Source organism: Heteronotia binoei, chromosome 12 (genome assembly GCF_032191835.1).
Source record: "Heteronotia binoei isolate CCM8104 ecotype False Entrance Well chromosome 12, APGP_CSIRO_Hbin_v1, whole genome shotgun sequence".
Taxonomy (NCBI): domain Eukaryota; kingdom Metazoa; phylum Chordata; class Lepidosauria; order Squamata; family Gekkonidae; genus Heteronotia; species Heteronotia binoei.
In genome coordinates, this window is record NC_083234.1 from 15,574,313 (window position 1) to 15,596,081 (window position 21,769).

The 21,769-nt window shown below is 47.0% G+C and overlaps 1 protein-coding gene across 1 annotated transcript; it reads right to left on the reverse strand.

The window, feature by feature from the left end:
- Positions 1–648: 648 nt before the first annotated feature.
- On the reverse strand, positions 649–17,799 carry LOC132580492 (uncharacterized protein CXorf65 homolog). The gene is made up of 6 exons (XM_060251332.1): positions 17,765–17,799; positions 10,054–10,140; positions 9,168–9,284; positions 6,723–6,797; positions 5,587–5,688; positions 649–785 (listed from the first exon to the last, which is right to left on the reverse strand). The coding sequence occupies exons 1-6, from the start codon at positions 17,787–17,789 to the stop codon at positions 709–711; spliced, it is 483 nt and encodes a 160-aa protein (XP_060107315.1). The 5' UTR covers positions 17,790–17,799; the 3' UTR covers positions 649–708.
- Positions 17,800–21,769: the final 3,970 nt, after the last annotated feature.

Sequence of the window (21,769 nt, forward strand, 5' to 3'; positions counted from 1 at the left end):
GTCTTGGTAAGCCTTGGTGCAAATTGAGCTTTGGAAGATACAACTGCTGCTAGGGCTTTTTTTGTAGAGAAAGCCCAGAAGAGATTTACATATTAGGCCACACCCACTGACATCACCATTGTTTCACACAGGAGGGTGTCATTTACATATTAAACCACACCCACTGACATCGCTATTGTTTCACACAGGGCTTCTTTGTAGAAAAAGCTCAGCAGGGACTCATTTGCATATTAGGCCACACACACTGACATCACCATGGTTTCACACAGGGCCTTTTAAAGATAAAGCTCAGCAGGAACTCATTTGCATATTAGGCCACACCCCCTGATGTCAGGCCAGCTGGAACAGTGTTCCTGTGTGTTCCTGCTAAAAAAAAAAATCGCCATGATAGTCTCATGCAAGGGAAGAGACTCACAAGAGCTGATTTTTCGTGCTGAATATGGCGTCTTCAATGTTGGTTCCATAAGGAGAATCAAGGGACTGTTTCACTTTTCACACCAAGAAGCATAAATTTTTGGTTCTTTTAAAAACGTTTTGTGGGGAAATGAGAGATTGAAAGGTTTCCAAAAAAAGATACAAAAAGAAAGGAAGGCTGCAGGATAAATTCTTCTCTTGAGAGTCGACGAGCTAAGCAACATTTCTGCAAAGTAGCCCAAAAGATGTTTCCCAGGGCTTTCACTCTGGTTATATCTCGGGATCCAGCAGTCATTAGAATTTCCGGCTTTGTCTGGGGGAGGAAATGGGCGTCCTAGTCCTGCCGCCGTGGGGCGAATGATTCCGTAAGCCTGCAGCAAAAAGATATAATAATTAAGCAAACTTTGGGTGTACTTAGGTGGGAAATGAGCCTGGTGGGTTCCTTGCATGGAACTACAGACGTTTTGGAAGATCCAGGTGGGCAGCCGTGTTGGTCTGAAGCAGTTGAACAAAGCAGGAGTCAAGTTGCACCTTTAAGATTAACCAAGTCTTATCTAGAACGTAAGCTTTTGTGTGCTCTTTAAGCACACTTCATCCGACGAGGGGATCAGGTATTGTGGTTGGCATACATGCAGTATTCCAGCCACAATACCTGATCCCCTCGTCTGATGAAGTGTGCTTAGAGAGCACACGAAAGCTTACGTTGTAAATAAAACTTGGTTGGTCTTAAAGGTACAACTTGACTCCTGCTTTGTTCAGACATTTTGGAAGTTCAGTTTGTAAGGTTGGTTTTGATCGGTTTGCCTTCCACACGTAAGACACGGTACATCTGGCAACAGCAACAACACGGCAGCGGACTCGGAAGCACTTGCTTCCAAGATGATGTAATTATGGATTTATTCGGGGCTTTCTCTGTAGCAGGAACTCCCTTGCGTATTAGGTCACACACCCCTGATGTAGCCAATCCTCCAAGAGCTTACAGGGCTTTTAGTACAGGGCCTATTGTAAGCTTCAGGAAGATTGGCTACATCAGGGGTGTGTGGCCTAATATGCAAAGGAGCACCTGCTCCAAAGAAAGGCCTGGGTTTATTTATTTACAAACTGTATAGCTCACTCTTCTGCCCTCATCGGAGTCACCAAGGCAGCGAACAGATTTTAAAAACGTGTCTTTAAAACTATTAAATCCAAACAGAAACATATCCCTAAGATCAAAGCTAAAATACAACTAGATATTAGAGAAGAGCAAGAGTCCAGTAGCCCCCTAAAGACTAACCACATACTATCCTTGTTGACAAGTTGGTAAAATGTGGTTTGGATCCTGTTACCGTTAGGTGGATCTGTAACTGGTTGACAGATCGCACCCAAAGTGTGCTTGTGAATGGTTCCTCATCCTCTTGGAGAGGAGTGACAAGTGGAGTGCCTCAAGGATCTGTCCTGGGACTTGTTTTGTTCAACATCTTTATCAATGATTTGGATGAAGGAATAGAGGGAATGCTTATTAAATTTGCAGATGATACTAAATTGGGAGGGGTTGCAAACACAGAAGAAGACAGAAACAGGATACAGGATGACCTTGACAGGCTGGAAAACTGGGTTAAAATCAATAAAATGAATTTTAGCAGGGATAAATGTAAAGTTCTGCATTTAGGTAGGAAAAATCCAATGCATGGTTATAGGATGGGGGAGACTTGTCTTAGCAGTAGTATGTGCGAAAAGGATCTAGGCGTCTTAGTGGATCATACGCTGAACATGAGTCAACAGTGTGATGCGGTGGCTAAAAAGGCAAATGCAATTTTGGGCTGTATCAACAGAAGTATAGTGTCCAGATCATGTGATGTGATGCTATCACTTCACTCTGCTCTGGTAAGACCTCACCTGGAGTATTGTGTTCAGTTTCGGGCACCACATTTTAAGATGGATATAGACAAGCTGGAACAGGTCCAGAGGAGGGTGACGAAGATGGTGAGGGGTCTGGAGACCAAGTCCTATGAGGAAAGGTTGAAGGAGCTGGGGATGTTTAGCCTGGAGAGGAGGTGGCTGAGAGGTGATATGATCACCATCTTCAAGTACTTGAAGGGCTGTCCTATAGAGGATGGCATGGAATTGTTTTCTGTGGCCCCGGAAGGTAGGACCAGAACCATCGAGCTGAAATTAAATCAGAAGAGTTTCCGGCTCAACATTAGGAAGAACTTCCTGACCGTTAGAGCGATTCCTCAGTGGAACATGCTTCCTCGGGAGGTGGTGGGCTCTCCTTCCTTGGAGGTTTCTAAACAGAGGCTAGATGGCCATCTGACAGCAATGAAGATCCTGTGAATTTAGGGAGAGGTGTTTGTGAGTTTCCTGCATTGTGCAGGGGGTTGGACTAGATGAACCTAGAGGTCCCTTCCAACTCTATGATTCTATGGCAGGGTGTGAGCTTTTGGGTGAGCCGCTGCTCCAGGCCTGTAGCCTGTAGACTACCAGGAGGCCCACTGGGGTGCAACCTGCTTTTTTCTTTTTTGCCATGCCTGAGCTGGCGAAGCGTCATCAGCAGCCGCTGAAGCCAGGGCAGCTAAACAGAGTACAATGCACTGCAGCAGCAAAAACTGCAGGCAAAGAGGAGGGAGGTGGAGGAGAGGGAGGCAGAGGAAGCCGCGTGGAATGGGCCGGGGAGGGGGGGGATAGATAGAGCTGCTGGCTGCAAAGTGCTATGGTAGGGGAGAGGGAGTTGGAAGGAATCTCCCCACCCCCTGCTAGCACGCATGGTGCAGTCCCTTCTTGACGCCAAAGTTTTAGGGTTGGCTGCCTTGACTTGGCCACTTTCAGAGCCTCCAGCTTTTGTCCCTACCTCAGAAAGCTTCTGAGAAGCGGCAAGCCCAGCAGTGGATGGGAAAGGGTGCCCCCTGACTTTTAAAATAGCCCCCCGACTTTTAAAATCCTGGCTACGGCCCTGCGCTGTTCACTTCTTCGGAGAGCCTTGCTCGCTTCTTCAGAGCGTCATTTCACAGCTGAAGAAGTGAGCAGTGACTCACAAAAGCTCCTATGCTGTAAAAAAAAAAAGAGGTTAGTCTTTAGGGTGCTACAGGACTCTTGCTCTTTTCTGCTGCTACAGGCAGACTCACAAGGCGGCCCAATTTGATCCAAAATACAATCGTTAACTTGTCGGTGATGATTATTTGCCATTGAATATGTTTGTTATATTAATGTGCCTACAAGCATCTGTGAGATATAAAAACAGGTGTCCTTGAAACATAGGCTTAAATTCAGAAATACACAAAGCTGAATTTGGAATCTTAGCATTGCCCATTGTGGGTTGGAATGGGAAATTCTTGAAGATTTGGAAGGGGATGAGACAGGGAAAGTGGAATTTGGGGAGGGAACAGCGCAAAGTAGAGATGCGATATAATTCTAAGATTTCCTTTTCTCCTCGACTCAGTGCCGGATGAAACCCTGGGCAGGCCCCTAGACCATCAACATCTTGGGGGCTCCCTCACAAATTATCTCAGAGTTGGAGATAATTGCCACAGGAGGTGGTGGTGGCTACAAGCATAGCCAGCTTCAAGAGGGGGTTAGATAAAAATATGGAGCAGAGGTCCATCAGTGGCTATTAGCCACAGTGTGTGTGTGTGTGTGTGTGTGTGTGTGTCTATATATATATATATATATATATATAAATTTTTTGGCCATTGCATGATACAGAGTGTTGGACTGGATGGGCCATTGGCCTGATCCAACATGGCTTCTCTTATGTTCTTATGTGACACAGAGTGTTGGACTGGATGGGCCATTGGCCTGATCCAACATGGCTTCTCTTATGTTCTTATGTGACACAGAGTGTTGGACTGGATGGGCCATTGGCCTGATCCAACAGGTCTTCTCTTATGTTCTTATGTGACACAGAGTGTTGGACTGGATGGGCCATTGGCCTGATCCAACATGGCTTCTCTTATGTTCTTATGTGACACAGAGTGTTGGACTGGATGGGCCATTGGCCTGATCCAACAGGGCTTCTCTTATGTTCTTATGTGACACAGAGTGTTGGACTGGATGGGCCACTGGCCTGATCCAACATGGCTTCTCTTATGTTCTTATGAGTGCCCACCCCACTGCCTGTGGCCCCTGCTGCAGCCTGCAGGCACCTCCTCAAAAGCCCCTTTAACAAAGTTGTGGTGGAGAAGCAGAGAGAGGCAAACTTGGAGAGGACACCAGCAGCCACACCAGGCAAGTCAGGCAAAGAACAGCTCAGTTGCTGGCTGTGTGTGCAGGCTGGAAGGGCTGCCAGTAGGGGAAAATGGGGGGCGGAGGGAGAGCCGGCCCGGGGCTCCTAAAGGCATGGAGGCCCATAGGCCAGTGCCTACTTTGCCTAATGGTTAATCCAGTCCTGCCTTGATTCCATGGTATACCATAGAGTCGCCCTTCCAAAGCTACCATTTCCTCCAGGGGAATTGATCTTCGTAGTGTGGAGATCACTTATAACTCTGGAAGGTTACCTTTCACCCAAAGGGTGATTAACATGTGGAATTCACTGCCACAGGAGGTGGTGGCGGCCACTGTGTGACGGTCAGAATTCCCTTTGGAGTTCAGTTGTGCTTTTCACACCCTGTGTGACAAAAAAATAATTTTTTTTTGGCCACTGTGTGACACAGAGTGTTGGACTGGATAAGCCACTGGCCTGATCCAATAGGGCTTCTCTTATGTTCTTATGTGACACAGAATGTTGGACTGGATGGGCCACTGGCCTGATCAAACATGGCTTCTCTTATGTTCTTATGTGACACAGAATGTTGGACTGGAGGGGCCATTGGCCTGATCCAACAGGGCTTCTCTTATGTTCTTATGTAACACAGAATGTTGGACTGGAGGGGCCACTGGCCTGATCTAACATGGCTTCTCTTATGTTCTTATGTGACACAGAGTGTTGGACTGGATGGGCCACTGGCCTGATCTGACATGGCTTCTCTTATGTTCTTATGTTTTTAAGGTCTCCAGGCGACCTGGAGGCTGGCAACCCTAGGATGGTTTTTTGGGATATAAGACCTCATCTCAAGATGCATGATGTCATTTGGCTCAGCAGCAACAAGAAGAAAATATATAAAATGTTTTATTGCACCATTGGAATAGCAACCTACCCATGTGAAATCTCACAAAATGAACTTTGCATTGGGCCATTTTCTTTCATAATTCTGAGCTTACCGTCCACCGCTGGAACATCCAAGGCTGATTTCTTATGATGGGTCTTTCTGGATTTCACTTTGGGCGAGGGGGCCTTTGGGTCTTGCCAGCTCCCCAGTTTAGCTTCAGAAAGAAGAAAAAGTCAATCGACTCTGCAAAGCGGCATTCATCTTTTGTGAGCCAGCGATCACAGAATCATAGAGCTGAAAGGGACCGCGCAGACCATCTGCTGTAGCTTGTAAAATGTGCCCTTTCCGCCTGACGATGCACCTTTTTTGTTTCATTGTTTGATTTGCTAATTTAATTGTATTGTTTCTAAGTTTAGATGATAGGTTTTTTTAATTGTTGTTCAGTTCATGTTATCATCTGCCCTGAACTCATTATGGGAAAGGGCGGAATATAAGTCAAACAAACAAACAAACCACTATCTAGTTCAGTTCCCAGTGTGCTCAAAGCAAATTTTCAGCATAGCATCCAGTGCCTCTCCTCAAACCCCCTTCCAAGTTTCAAAAATATTGGATCAGAGGGTCCAATTCTATGAGTCCCCAAACAAAGTGCTCCTATCCTTCATTATTCCAAATGAAGGGAAGGCATTTAAAAGGTGTGTGGTCCCTTTAAACGTGATGGCCAGAATTCCCTTTGGAGTTCAGTTGTGCTTTTCACACCCTTGCTCTTGGCTCCATTTCTGAAGTCTCCTGGCTCCACCCTCAAAGTCTCCTGGCTCTACCTCCAAGGTCTCCTGGCTCCACCCCACAAATCCCTAGCTATTTCTTGAGTTGGACTTGGCAACCCTAATAGACCTTAATAGACTCTGTATAAGGCAGCTTTTTGTGTGTGTGTTTGTGTCCAACTATGGTTTCTGCTTGCCTTGCAAATCAGAATTTCACATCATTGCATGACCCTGAGGCTCATTCCAGATTTGTTGGTTGGTTGTTGTTGGTGGGGGTGTGTGTGTGTGTGCAAAATGAAACAGTCGTCTAGCTGTATGCCCTCTTGATCTCCTTCCTTTTGGAGACAGAGGTACTTTGAAAGATGGTAGCAATTTCTAACAACGTACTTGTTACGTGATATGGGCAGATTAGCTGCAGCTGATGATCTCATTTCCAAGTTTATCCTGTACTTAATCAATCTATGCATCAATAAATGTCTTTACTCACCTAGGAATTTATGGTTAACAACACTGTCATCTTGCAACAAAGGAGTAAATTCTACCCCTGAAGAGGTTTCACCCCCTGTAAAGGGAAAGGAGAGAAATAATTAGGTGTTAGGCTTGCCTATTGGCCAGCATAAAGTGAGAGAGTTAAAGAAGAAGATATTGGATTTATTTCCCGTCCTCCACTCTGAAGAGTCAGTGGCTCACAATCTCCTTTACCTTCCTCCCCCACAACAGACACCCTGTGAGGTGGGTGGGGCTGGAGAGGGCTCTCACAGCAGCTGCCCTTTCAAGGACAACCTCTGCCAGAGCTATGGCTGACCCAAGGCCGTGCTAGCAGGTGTAAGTGGAGGAGTGGGGAATCAAACCCGGTTCTCCCAGAAAAGAGTCCGCACACTTAACCACTACACCAAACTGGCTCTCTCTTGAGCTTGCTATGGCGTTATCCTTACAAGCAGGAACTCATTTACATATTTGGACACACCCCCTGATGTCACCATTGTTTCACACAGGGCTTTTCTAATAGAAAAGGCCCAGCAGGGACTCATTTGCATATTAGGCCACACCCTCTGATGCCAACCCAGCTGGAACTGTGTTCCGCTGTGTTTCTGCTCACTGTGGGCCCCTCTGCTATTTAACTAGATGTTATTTTTTCATGGTGGCTTTTCAGCTGTTGAAATGAAATCTCAGTTTCCAGATATATATTCCAAACATTGGGTATCTCACATCCTCAAAGATGGTAGCTGAAGCGAAAAGAACCTCTGAGGCTATATCTCATTTGGAACCACCCGGTTGGATCAGACAAATAGTTCATCTAATCTACTGTCACATCTTGTTCCAGAGGAAAAGGGTGGTAAGCTACAGATCATAACTCATATTCTCGTGAAGTATGTGATTTAGCTGCGGATCCTGGGGTGGAAATGTAAGCAGAACTGAGTCTCTGAATTCGTGCTCTGTGTTTCCATATTCATGATACACCAAGGGGAAGGACTGTAGCTCAGTGGGAGAACATATGTAGAAGAGGGGACATGATTGCTCTTTTTAAGTATTCCAAGGGTTGTTGCTCAGATGAGGGTAGGAAGCTGTTCCTGTTAGCAGCAGAGGATAGGACTCACAAGAATGGATTTAAATTAAGGGTGAGAACTAAGAAGTACTGACTGAATATCAGGAAAAGCTTTCTTACTGTAAGAGTTGTTCAACAGTGAAAGCAGCTTCCGAGGGAGGTGGTGAGCTCCCCCTCACTGGCTGTCTTGAAGCAGCGGCTGGACAAACACAGGCTGGTCCTGCATTGAGCAGGGGGCTAGACTAGATGGCCTGTATGGCCCCTTCCAGCTCTGATTCTATGATCCCATTACTTTCAGGGTACACTGGATGTGACATCATCACACTGATGGTGACACAATGGTACCGGGTCAGACCTCTGTGGCAGAAGTCCTTTTTATCATAGAGTTTTTGCTCAAGTACCAAAGCGTCCCTAAGTTGCCAGTGACATGATGACATCACTTCTGGTGCATGCCAAAAGTGACACTGCTGTGTTGCCGATGACAAAGGCCTGGGCATTTGTTGACTGCCAGTAAATCCCCTATAGTACTGTCCATTAACTGAAACTGATTTGCATAAATTATTCTGATTGGTGAATCTGGGCTTCCTGGTGTCAGCATTTTGTTAACTTCATTACTGTTCCTTCAAACAACATGTTTATGGCTTAACATGCAAACCTATTCTTTGTAGTGATCTAGGGGAGAATTCCCCAATGGAGCACCCATGGTGACCACCAGTAATTTCCGTGGTGCCCTCCTAGATCTTCACAAAGTGAGTAGTGTAAGACAGTGTTTATTATTGGTTGCCCTCTGTCCAATGAAAGAGGGCTTTTTTTAAAAAAAATAGATGCAATAGCAGCAGCATCCCCCAGAGGATCAAGAAGACTAGGGAGCATCCATGATAGATAGATAGATGATAGATAGATAGAAGACATTGGATTTATATTCTGCCCTCCACCTTGAATCTCAGAGTAGCTCACAATCTCCTTTATCTTCTTCCCTCACAACAGGCACCCTGTGACGTAGGTGGGGCTGAGAGAGCTCTTACAGCAGCTGCCCTTTCAAGGACAACTCTGCCAGAGCTATGACTGACCCAAGGCCATTCCAGCAGCTGCAAGTGGAGGAGTGGGGAATCAAACCCGGTTCTCCCAGATAAGAGCCCATTCACTTAACCACTACATCAAACTGGTTAGACAGACAGACAGACAGACAGATGATAGATAGATAGATAGATAGATAGATAGATAGATAGATAGATAGATAGATAGATAGATAGATAGATAGATAGCAAAGTGTCTGGCTCTGCCTTCTGTTTCAGCCATTTTTAGGTGTTGCTCATCAGGCCCTCTGAAAATACCAGAGGAACACCCAGGCTCAGAAAGGTTAGGGCCCCCTGGTCCAGAACCTACTTGCTACGCTAAGGAGCACGTAGGTCTCTCGTTCGCTCAGGAGCTCAGCTGCGCAACGATGCTGATTCAGGAGCAAATTCTTTATCTGGCCGGTCTCGTCCGCTAACTCTACTTCCCCTGAAACACACAATGCAGGAACTCAACAGCATCAGCGATGATCACGAAGGGGCCACAAGGGAAGCTGATTACGTGCTCAGCCCCTCCCCTTCAACAAGTGAAAAGAGTCTTATTTAGATTTCCAAAAGGCGCTTTCTATATTGCTAAATCTGTTGGTATCACTAAATCGATATTTCTCTGGTCTAGAAGCTCTAGGCTCCATCTATCAAGTATTTTTTTTTCACGGTCCCTTTAAGGAACACAGGGTGGCATTTATCCTAACAGCAGCCCTGAAAGGCAAGGTAGGTGGACAGCATGTGACTGGCCTAAGGTCACCCAGTGAGTTTCATGGCCGAGCAAGGTCTTAAATACAGGTCTCCCCGATTCCAGTCTGGCTCTCTAACCGCTTCACCACACTGTTTCTCTCTGATTCCAATCAGGCAATGCTAGGGGAACGGCAAGCCCAGCCACAGTTTGGCCTCCTTCCCTGTGCAACTGTAATAAGGCTCTGATTATCTCTCGTGGATGGACCAACCTGGCAACGCATATGAGTCACCTTTCGTTAACTGGAGGCATTATTAGAATGATACAGGGCTTGGCAGTTAAACCCTCTAAGGCCGAGCATCTATTTCACAAGAAACACAACTTCCTTTTGTGTGTTCCCTGAGAACTCTCCACTTTCATCCCACTCCCTGTTCCAGGCCAATGTTACCTTCAGGCTTCGTGTGCTTCAAATAATATAAGGGGCCTAGATCACTGCAAAAGAGTCTTTTTTTCTCCATCACCATACCTTTCTCCTCACAGCCACAGCGGCTCTTGATGCCATCCAAGAGAAGCCGGACTTTACAGTGAATGTTAAAAATGTCTGCCTTGTTTTCTACGAAGGAAAAATATAGAGCAGGTCATATAGCTTTATTGTTGAGGAGCATATCGCAGCTGTGGCTACCTTCTCTTGTCCGACTGCCTATTTGAACATATGAACATATATGAACATATGAAGCTGCCTTCTACTGAATCAGACCCTTGGTCGATCAAAGTCAGTATTGTCTTCTCAGACTGGCAGCGGCTCTCCAGGGTCTCAAGCTGAGGTTTTTCACACCTATTTGCCTGGACCCTTTTTTGGAGATGCCAGGGATTGAACCTGGGACCTTCTGCCTACCAAGCAGCTGCTCTACCACTGAGCCACCGTCCCTCCCCCTAGAAACCCTGGTCCAAAATGCTGCTTATGGCTTTTTAAAGACCCAGTGACAGGGCCAGCCATAGACTGTCTGGCACCCTACGTGTAATATACTGGGTTCAATGCATTTGTAGTTCACACAGAACTGCTTTATTGGTGACTACACACTACGAAGACAACGTGGTGGGGCCAAGGCCCTGCTTATATACATTCCCAATAACACACGCACACGCCCCAGTTCATACTAAATCACGGCGGTCAAGCTTCGTGCCAGGACCGCTCTTCGGTTGCTGTACAGAGTTCAAATCATCCAAATCCTCAGACAGACCCACGGTTCCTTGGATGCCCACGAAACCACTGCATAACAGTAAATTCAGTGCAGTCAATGTTGCCATCTCAGTACATAACACCAGGCAAGGCTAACTTCTGGTGCCCCTGCACTGATAACATCACTGGTCACATGGGGGGCTACCCAATTTGGCACCCCCAGAAGACTGGCATCCTAGGCAATCACCTGTGCCAAGGAGGGCCAAAAGAAACAATCTATGTGTCAGGGCATGGATTCTCAACTTCATTCCCAGTTCTTCCTTCAAGCAAGGGACTCATTGCTTAAAAGGTCTCAAGATTCTCTGTTTGGCTGTAAATGGAGTATGGGGGTGGGAGAGTATCTAAGCATCCCTCCCATGGCATTTCTGCACCAGAAATGGCACTGGGGTGGGGCTGTTTGCCCCTTTCTTTGGTTACATGTTAGGGTTGCCAAGTCCAATTCAAGAAATATCTGGGGACTTTGGGGGTGGAGCCAGGAGACATTAGGGGTGGAGCCAAGATCAAGGCTGTGACAAGCACAATTGAACTCCAAAGGGAGTTCTGGCCATCAAATTTAAAGGGACGGCACACCTTTTCAATTCCTTCCTTCCGTAGGAAATAATGAAGGATAGGGGCACCTTCTTTTGGGGCTCATAGAATGAATGATAAAAACTTAATAACCCCAAGAAACTTTGTAGCTCCGCCTTGCTACGTGGGGGCCGGGGCATCCACTATGGCCTTGGTCTTGTCGGCCATCGGGTGGATCCCTGCAGCGTCCACCGCAAACCCCAACAACTCCACCATCGGCACCCTGAGGGAACTCTTTTCCCACTTCACTTTCAGTCCGGCTGCCTGGAATCTGTGGAGTACCTCTCGCAGATGGTTGCTGAACTCCTCTGCATCTGGTGCGGCGATCAGAACGTCGTCGAAAAAACGGTTGCACCCTGGGGATCCCTTTGAGGAGAGAATCCATCAGGCTCTGAAAAGCCCCCAGAGCCACACTCACCCCAAATTGCAACCGCCGCACCCTAAAAGCTCCCCTGTGGGTCACTATGGTTTGGGCTTCCGCCGTCTCGGCATCCACTGGGAGCTGCTGATACACCTGGGCCAAGTCCAGCTTCCCAAAAATTTTTGACCCCGCTAGCGCTACCAAAACATGGCTGACTACTGGAACAGGGTATGGGTTGTCTTGTAGTGCCTTGTTTATGGTGCACTTGTAATCGGCGCATATGCGCACGTCCCCATTTGGCTTCACCGGGGTAACTATTGGGGTTTCCCATGCGGCGTATGAAACCGGTTCCAACACTCCCTGGGCTGTGAGTTGGTCCAGCTCTGCTTTGATTTTGGGCTAAAGAGCGAATGGAACCCGCCTGGCCTTCAGCCGTATCGGTCGCACGTGGGGGGTCAAGGGGTAAGGATATGGGAGGGCCCTTGTAGCACCCTAGGGCCCCATCAAACACCTCTGGGAATTCCCGGCACACGTGCTCGAACCCCTGCGTCCCCAGCTGCTGCATCCCCACGATCTGAATTCCCAGCGGTCGGAACCAGGCCAGGCCCAGCAGTGTGGTGAGTTGGCGTTTGACCACAAGTATATCAAGTTTTCCCCTAAAGCTCTTAAACTCCACCCTCACCGTGGCCCATCCCAGAATCTGTACAGGCTTCTTTTGGAAGTCCCGTAGTATAAAACCGGCCGGTCGCAGCCTGGGCCGGCCACGTGGGCACAGTTTTCTTAGGGACTCCTCCGAAATTATGGAGATGGAGGAGCCCGAGTCCAATTCCATCAGGCAGGGGCTGCCCTCGATCCTGATCGATACTTTGACCTTGTCCGGGGGTATTGCTGGGCAAGTTCATTACCTGCAGGCTAGTTGAGGTGGTCAAGTAGTCCTCCGTCGAGTCTTGGTTGGTGGACTGGCATCTGCGGGTGGCCTTAGCCTGGTAAGCCCACGTGATGTGGCCCATTTTCTCGCAGTTCCTGCAGTCCACATTGCGATAGGGGCAGTCCCGACGCTTGTGTGGGTCCCCGCAGCTGGCGCACTTGGTGGTAGCTGGTTTCTCGGTTGCTCGCGGCCGCTGGGTCGCTCTCGGTCCCATCCCTGGTGGGCGGCGTAGCTGGTGTGTCTCCTCCTCCTCTGGGTGGCTCTGTGCCATCTCTTCCTGGTGGACGGCTTCTGCCTGCGGGTTGTGGAAAGCTTTAGTGGCTCTCTCGAACGCGGTTGCCTCATTGAAGGCGCCCTGGAGGGTGAGCTCTTCCTTTGCGAAGAGCTTCTGCTGTAGTCTTTTGTCCCTCAGGCCCCAGGCGAAATGGTCCCTCAGGGCCTCCTCTAGCTTTTCGAAGCTACAGTTTCCCGCAATTTGGCGGAGGGCGGCCAGGTATTTGGCTGCCGTCTCTCCCGCCTCTTGGTCCCTCTTGTGGAAGAGGAATTGGCGGGCGATGATTGAGGGCTGGGGCAAGAAGTGCCCAATAAGGAGTTGGACTATCTCCTCATACGTCTTCTCCATGATCCTTGTGGGGGCTGAGAGACCCTTGGCGATCTCGAATGTGGCCTCTCCGCAGACGCTCAGGAGCACGTCTCTCTTACGGCTGTCGTCCGTTATCATGTTTGCTCAAAGGTAGCAATTGACCCGCTCCTTGTAGGTCTCCCACCTCTCCGGTTTAGCGGAGTTGAACTCTTCGAGACGACCGGTCGTTCCACCCTGGTTAGCCATGGTGGCTGCGGCGGTGGGTGCTTCCGTCTCCCTAGATGGTGTGCCTTCTTCATCTCCGGCCAGCTTCGCGAAGGCCCTCTTCGGGAGTTACCTGGCTAGAATCCCATCCTCATCACCACTGTAATGTACTGAGTGATGAGTCAGGTTGAGGCAACATGCTTTATTCGGTGGTACGTTACAAGAGGGAGGACACGCGGGCCGGGTCCCGCTTATATGCATTTCCTGAAACTGCCCCCCAGTCTGACCAGTCCAATCCTGGCCACTTAAACTTCCCGCCACAGATCTTGATGGGCGGGGCATCTAGCGAGCTACATCTGGGGACCTGTGGGTTTCCCCTGGTCTCCTCTGTAGCGATCGCATGCGGTACATTAGCTTACGTTTCAAGACATAACAAAGAGAAAACCTGTTACAAGACAAACCCCGAAGAAATAATAACAAAACACCACTAATGGTCACACGCAACTCTCAACTGAAAACAGTTCAACGTATCATCAACAACTTACAACTCTATTGAACAGTGACAGCTCTCTTTCAAAAGTACTGGGGGGTAGACCTTTCCTTGCACACAGACGATCTCAAACAACCTCAATCTCAAACAACTCCTCACCCACAACAATACAACATCGCATCTGAGCAGGAACATCGGGACCAGAGCTTGCAATAAACCCAAGTGCCAACTTTGCTGCCACATATACCCAGACAACACAGTCACTGGGCCTAACAGCATTAACTATACCATCTCAGGCTCATTCACTTGTTCATCTTCCAACATTATAAATGCCATTAAATGCCAACAATGCCCCTCAGTTCTCTACACAGGGCAAACAGGACAAACCCTACGCCAAAGGATAAATTGACACAAATCTGACATCAGGAATTACAGAACTAAGAAACCTTCCTGAGCATTCAATGGGTGACCTCAAAGTAGCTGTTTTACTGCAAAGGAACTTCAAGAACAGAATGGAGAGAGAAACTGCTGAATTACAAATTATCATGAAACTTGGGACAAACACCTCCCCAGGACTGAACAGGGATATTGGTTTTTTATCTCATTACATATGCTAAACCAACTCTCACCGAGTATAGCTGTGGATCCACAGTGTTCCATTCTTTTTCTCTTTTAGAACAGTGTATCAGAATAATTTTTTTGTGTGTGTGTTGATATGCTCAAATGAGGGATGTGGGCTGTTTGTCTCATTACATATACTAAACCACCTCCCACTATACTTTAATGCACCCTGTTTTTCTAAGGGCTAACATATTATTTCTCTTTTAGAACATTGTATCAGAATATTTGGGTTTTTTGTCTTTTTGTATAGGCATACTCAAATGGGGGATATTGGCTGTTTGTCTTATTGCATATACCAGCCCATCTTATGGCAAACTATATGGATGTTATAATCTCTTGAGAAACCATGTCCTCTATTTAAACTAACAAAGCCAGAATGTTACCTAGATTTTTGGCACCCGCACCTATGACAGCAGTCTGCTATTTCTCACTCTCCAATGTTTTTTCAACCCTGTTTTGCCCTGCACTAACAAACACAGATCCCTGCCTGTGATTCTTTTAATCTGCTAAAAACATTCTCATGATTCCACACTGCCCACTTATATTAAGTATTGCTGCTTGCCATTCCCATTTTGTCTGATGAAGTCTGCTTAAGAGCATACGAAAGCTTACATTCTGAATAAAACTTAGTTGGTCTTAAAGGTGCACTTGTCTACTGCTTTGTTCTATTGCTTCAGACCAACCCGGCTGCCTACTGGGATCTATGAACTAGCAGGATGTTGTGCGTGAAACCAAACACTTCAGAAAAAGTCAGACATGTACTCTCCTTCATGGGGCATAGGCTCGCCAATCTCCAGGTGCCACCAGGATATCTCTCACTATTACAGTTGGTTTCCTGATGACCAAGATCAGTTCTTCTGGAGAAAATGGCTGCTTTGGAGGGTGGAATCAATGGCATTGTACCCTACTGAGTTCCCGCCTCTCCCCAAATCTCACCCTCTGCAGGTTATTTCCCAACCGGGAGCTGGCAATCCTAAAAGGTGTCTTCTAGAGTGGGCTGGACGAAAGGACATTCAGTTATGTGTCATTTGCATGTGACTGCCTGGCTAAAACACATATAACATGTGCAGTCTGTTCACGTGCACCTAAATGTGCCAAACAGAACTAGCTTGTGGTCTCAGCATATTTTGCTGCCACATTTTGACGGTGTAGCCGGCTAAAGACATTCGCATGCCTGAGGAGGCGAATCCAACTGAAATGTGCCCAATTAACCCAACACATGGCACAGTCTATAAAAGAGTTCTCCTGCGTGATGTATGAAACCTGTGGGAAGGGTACAGTGGCTCTCTCTTGTGCAACCTGTTCATTGCAGTGGCAAGAGAACAACCTGATGTGTTGGGCCCCAGGTGTGGCCACTTCTCTCTGTCTTCTATCCTGCCATCTTCAGTGATATCCATATTTCACCACTGAAGTCAGCTGGTTTGCCTTGCCACGAGTGTAGGTGTTCATGAGGAGGAGGTCACGGATACGTATATACTTTAATAAAAATACTTTTCCCCTTCACTGTATGAATGACTTTCGCCAAGCGTCTTTCACCAAGCATTACTGTCCATTACATGGATGGAAATTGGAAGCGGACCACTAGAAAACTGTCCAAGCAAGTGTGCGTTAAGCAATGCTTTGGCATGGCCCTCTGTTTCTTGATTTTGCTACCCCAAAGTAGGCCCAGTAGGCATGAGCTGCTCACTTAACAAGGGCTTTTTTGGTAGAAAAAGCCCAGCAGGAACTCATTTGCATATTGGGCCACACCCCCTGATTTCACCAGAGTTTCACACAGGGCTTTTTGTTCAGAGAAAGCTTAGCAGGGACTTATTTGCATATTAGGCCACCCCCCCTTGATTTCACCATAGTTGCACACAGGGCTTTTTGTGTAGAGAAAGCCTAGCGGGAACTCATTTGCATATTAGGCCACACACACCCCTGACACCACGCCAGCTGGAACTGCATTCCTGCTCAAAAAATGCCTGCACAACACTGATTTGCTCTCTACATAATGACCACGTTCTTGTATCTTATTTAGCGGAGTAGTGATAGATCTACAAGGAATGTAGCCTGAAGCTCCCACTCTGGCCTCTTCCCTTTGTTGCCATGACTCCCCACACTGGCCGAGGGGCTGCCAAAGAGAATGCTCTTTTCTCTCTTGTTCCCAGTTAAGAGTTCAGAAAGTGCGACTGGCAGACACAACCTGTGTTTAAATGAGGAAGGAGCGAATGGCTGGGGCTGATGGGAGTTGTAGGCAAAAAACATCCAGAGAGCTACCGTTGGCCACCCCTGCCCTAGGCAGTTGAAATCATGGGGGGTCCCCTTGCAAATTGTCTCAGAGTCTGAACACCCACCGTGCTGCTCATGGCTCCCTGCTGTAGCCTGCAAGTACTTTCTCAAGCCCCTTTGACAAAGGTGTGGAGGAGAGGCAGAGAGAGGTGACGAAGCCAGCAGCAGCCACACCAGGCAAGTCAGGCAAAGAGCAGCTCACTTGCGGTCTGGGTATGCAGGCTGGAAGGGTTGCAAGCAGGGGGGAAACCAGGGGAGAAAAGCCGGCCCGGGGTCCCTAAAGGCATAGGGGACCATAGGCCAGTGCCTACTTGGCCTAATTGTTAATCTGGCCCTGAATAGGAAAGGCAGTGGTGGAATCTGCTACATCCCAAAACCAACCACCCGAGTCCACAACCCCTACCTGGAGAGCCAGCCATGTAGTGGGGTCAAAGAAGAAGAAGTTATTGGATTTATATCCCACCCTATACTCTGAGTGGTCTCAGAGTGGTCACAATCTCCTTTACCTCCCCTCCCACCACAACAGACACCCTGTGAGGTAGGTTGGGCTGAGAGAGCTCTTACAGCAGCTGCTGCTTCAAGGACAGCTCTGCCAGAGCTATGGCTGACCAAAGGCCATTCCAGCAGCCGTAAGTGGAGGAGTGCGGAATCAAACCCAGTTCTCCCGGATAAGAGTCTGTGCTATTAACAGGGCTCTTTTTCTAGCAGGAGCTCCTCTGCATATTAGGCCACACACCCCTGATGTAGCCAATCCTCCAAGAGCTTAGAGGGCTCTTAGTACAGGGCCTACTGTAAGCTCCAGGAGGATTGGCTACATCAGGTGGGCATGGCCTAATATGCAGAGGAGCTCCTGCTAGAAAAAGAGAGCCCTGTGTGCACTTAACCACCACACCAAACTGGCTCAAAAGACTGCATCATATTATATTGCAGACAAAGACTATAGAAGACCCGAGCGAGAAGAAGACCACATACCTCCATGAAGCACAGTTATAAACATGTCTTCTGCTAACCTGAAGGGGGAAGGAAAAAGACGGGACAATATGCCATTAAAACATTATACAAAACAACGTTCCTTTACGGTGATGACCCAAAGAACTGGAAAATACCCAAGAAGTAGGTGTGTGAAAATAGATAAATCTGTTGTAATTCACATTAAGTCCACTGGAATTCTTTCCTCTTCCCTCTATTACATGGTTTTATATATATATAATTCAAGGCGGGTTATAATCCTCTAAAGTTCTATAGAGCGAAAATATAACAGCCCCATGCCAACCTTTGATCGTGTGCTTTCAAGATGATGGCTGTCTGGTATTAGCAAGCAATCCTAGTAATGCAAAGTCATCAAGATCAGAGGAAGGGCAGAACATATTTTGAGACCAACTCCTGGCTCCCTCAAGACAGCAGGCAGAACGAAAGAGCTCTCCTTCTGGAAACTAAATTTGAGTACGTAAGCTGTGGCAGTTGCTGGGTGCTGCCGCCGTGCCTTGTTTCCCTCTCCAAGGGTGATGTATTGTGCTGACAAAAGGCCATGCAAACATTCTTAACCATAGGCAACAACAGGACCAAAAAAAGAGAGCCTCATTCTTTGGTGCCAGTTGTACAAATCCTACTTCGTTATGTCAGAGAAAAGAACACTGAGGCCTCGTTGAGGTGGCGAGATGGCAGTCAGCCAGAGAGCTTTTCCTTCTTGTAACTTTGCCTGGAAAGGGATCTGAGAAAAACGGTGTTAGCGGAAGCGGTTGCAGGCCCGTATAGACACCAGTGGCAGTGCTGAGGTAAGAAAGAAAACCCACTGTTTTGCTTCGGCACTAAATCTTCCTACGCGTCACATGCGACCCAATCTTTTAATCCCCCACAGTATCACCGGCAGTTACAAGAGCTCACAGAGATAAACTCTCTCTCTCTCTCTGCATGATGGGAACTTGACACACAATGCACAAACACAGCCTTGACTTGATTATTTCCATGACATTTTGCAAACCCTACACTCCTAGGTGGGAAGTCCTTGGGAGACCCGGAACGTAAGCGGGTGGAACAGGAGCACTGCAATGTTTTAAATAAATAAAATATGGTTTTTCAACCAGATATGATTTTTAACTTGCTGATGTTTGTAACATTATCAACCCCCACTAGGGTTGCCAGCCTCCAGGTGGGGCCTGGAGATCTCCCGCTTTTACAACTGATCTCCAACTGGCAGAAAATCACCTAGCAACTGTGAACAAACCACACAATAAAAGATATAAATCATATAAAGTCTCTCTTTGTTTGAAATGATACCGAAAAACACAGTATACAAAAATATCACTAAGAAGGAGGAAACACAAGGCTCAAAAAACCAAATGTCCAGAAACTGCTTAGTCCTTCACTCCTCTTGTTCAATTCTCTGTGGAATCCAAATTCCTTGAAAATCCAGGCTCCAAGGGGAATTGTCCTTTACATGCCCATCGACTTTTGGATCATGTTTCGCATGAGAATGCTTCCTCATAGAGCCAATCTGCTATACTTTTCCTTTTGACATCATCTAAGACTGCTTGATCGCAACTCCATTAGGCACCAGCTAGCAGGTGGAACAGGGGCACTGCAATGTTTTAAATAAATATGGTTTTTCAACCGGATATGATTTTTTTAACTTGCCTACGTTTGTGACATCATCAACCCCCACTAGGGTTGCCAGACTCCAGGCGGGGCCTGGAGATCTCCCGCTTTTACAGTTGATCTCCAGCTGGCAGAGATCAGCTCCCCTGGAGAAAATGGCAGCTTGGAAGGGTGGACTCTATGGCACTGGACCATGCTGAGGCCCCTCCCCAAACCCCGCCCTCTCCCAGCTCCACCCCCAAAGTCTCCAGGTACTTTCCAACACAGACCTGGCAACCCTAACCCCCGCCCTACCCTTTCCAGTTGTCTACAGTTTGAGGATAAATGCATCCGTCTCATGGATGAATACTTTATGCATGGGATGTAATGTTCTTGAATCAGGAGATCTCTGGAGATTTGGAGATGGACCTGTAGAAGGTAGGGTTTGAGGAGGAGAGGGATGTCAGGGACTTCACCCTCCAAAGGTACCATTTCCTGCAGGGGAAACATCTCTGCGATTTGGATATCGGTTGTAATTCCAGGAAATCTCCAGGTGCCAGCTGGGATTAGCAGCCCTTATCTGATGGACCAAGCTCTGACTCACCGAAACCTATTCTGGAGTCATTTTGAAGGAAGTTTTGTTAGTCTTCAAAGCACCACCAGATTTAGGGTTCTAGACAGCATTGCCAGCTCTGGGGTAAAAAAGGCCTGGAGATTTGGGGGTAGTCTGGAGAAGGGTAGGACCTCCTTGGGGTGCAGTGTCCTAGAGTTCACCCTCCAAAGCAGCCATCTTCTCCAGAGGAACCGACATCTGTCGTCTGGGCAAAAGCTGTAATTCTGGGAGCTTACTACTATAGTCTGAAGATCAGTTGTGCTTCTAGGAGATCCCCAGGCCCCACCTGGAGGGTAACAACCCTACCTGGGCTCCTGTTTTATTTTGCTACCAAATCGAAATTGGTTAAAAACCCCCAGCATAAATATAATTGTTTTAAAAACTGCTCATGGAATGTTTTGTTCCATTTTGCAACTATTACCTGTTGGGGAAACTAGCAGTGCATTCACACTACATTAAAGAAAAATGTGTTTTACGTCTGGATTTTTACTGCGTAAGAATAGCAAAAAAATTATTTTATTTATTTATTTTGGTAAATTTATATTCCGCCCTTTCCCAAACGGGCTCAGGGCACATCACATCCAAGTAAAACCGGTCAAATACAATACAACCAATAAAATGCAATTAAAAACAAAACAACACAACACAGTACTTTATAACAAAGGCGGGCGGGCTCATAGTGCAGGTTGGAATATAATCCGAACGTAAAATGCATTATTTAGTGTAGTGTGAACGCACCGTAGGAGTCCGGGAACCTTTTCATGGACTCCTATCCCCACTGTGTTCATTGGGGAGGGAGAGAAATTGGCTTCCCAATTGCATTAGGGGGGGGGGGGGAAGAGAGAGACACAGTTGCTTCAAAACACCTCTTATTTAACTTCAAACCCAAATGTAAAACCCTTTAAAACATATAAGAATCTGGAATGCGGCATACAAAATTAATCAAATTTCTGATTCAGAACACATTGTAAGTCTCTAAATGATATATCCTGGTTGCCTGCCAACACCCATAACACAGGGGGCCGGACAAGGCTAAATTCAGCCATTAAGTACCCTTTTCTATCTACAGGAGCTAACAGAACTGTCAGTAAAGTCTGTTGCTTTACATCTGACGTCTACCTGAGGTACATGACAAAGCTCAACTTTTTCTATCTCTGGAGTCAGGAGGGCCAAAGAAAGTCAAGGAAAGATAGGGCAATTCAGAGAGTCGAGGAAGCTAGTTTCTGATACTCTAATTAAACACTAAACTCCTGGAATGTATAAACATCCGCTAAGACAAAAATCAAGCGCAGGATCACTGGTACCAGAAGGCCACGGAGTTCTGCAGCCTCCTGGGAAACAAAACCAAATAACTATAGAAGCTAATTTTACTATAGATATTAAAGTAATAGGTTTAGCAGGAGACCATGGCTCAATCCAGCCCTGATTCTGCGACATTACTAAATACATAGCTTTGTGAATCCATTCAGTGAGTTAGCTTAGTTATATTCAGGGCTCACTTTGTAGCAGAAGCTCCTTTGCATATTAGGCCACGCACCCCTGATGTAGCCAATCCTGCAAGAGCTTACAGTAGGCCCTGTACTAAGAGCCCTGTAAGCTCTTGGAGGATTGGCTATACCAGGGGTGTGTGGCCTAATATGCAAAGGAGCTCCTGCTACAAAATGAGCCCTGGTTATATTATATGGATTCTATCATGCCTTTTTCAGCACCCACACTGATGAGACCAGAGTGTGCTGGTTTAATCTCCAGTGCTCAAATGTGTTTGTATAAGTGGGTTACACTAGATCAGG

Coding starts and splice junctions, on each gene's coding strand:
- LOC132580492 (XM_060251332.1), bottom strand. CDS start 17,789: ATGTTTATAACTGTGCTTCATGGAG. Junction 6,798..9,167: donor CGTGCTCCTTAGCGTAGCAA/GTAGGTTCTGGA, acceptor TTCCCTTTACAG/GGGGTGAAACCTCTTCAGGG. Junction 5,689..6,722: donor TGTTAACCATAAATTCCTAG/GTGAGTAAAGAC, acceptor TTCTTTCTGAAG/CTAAACTGGGGAGCTGGCAA.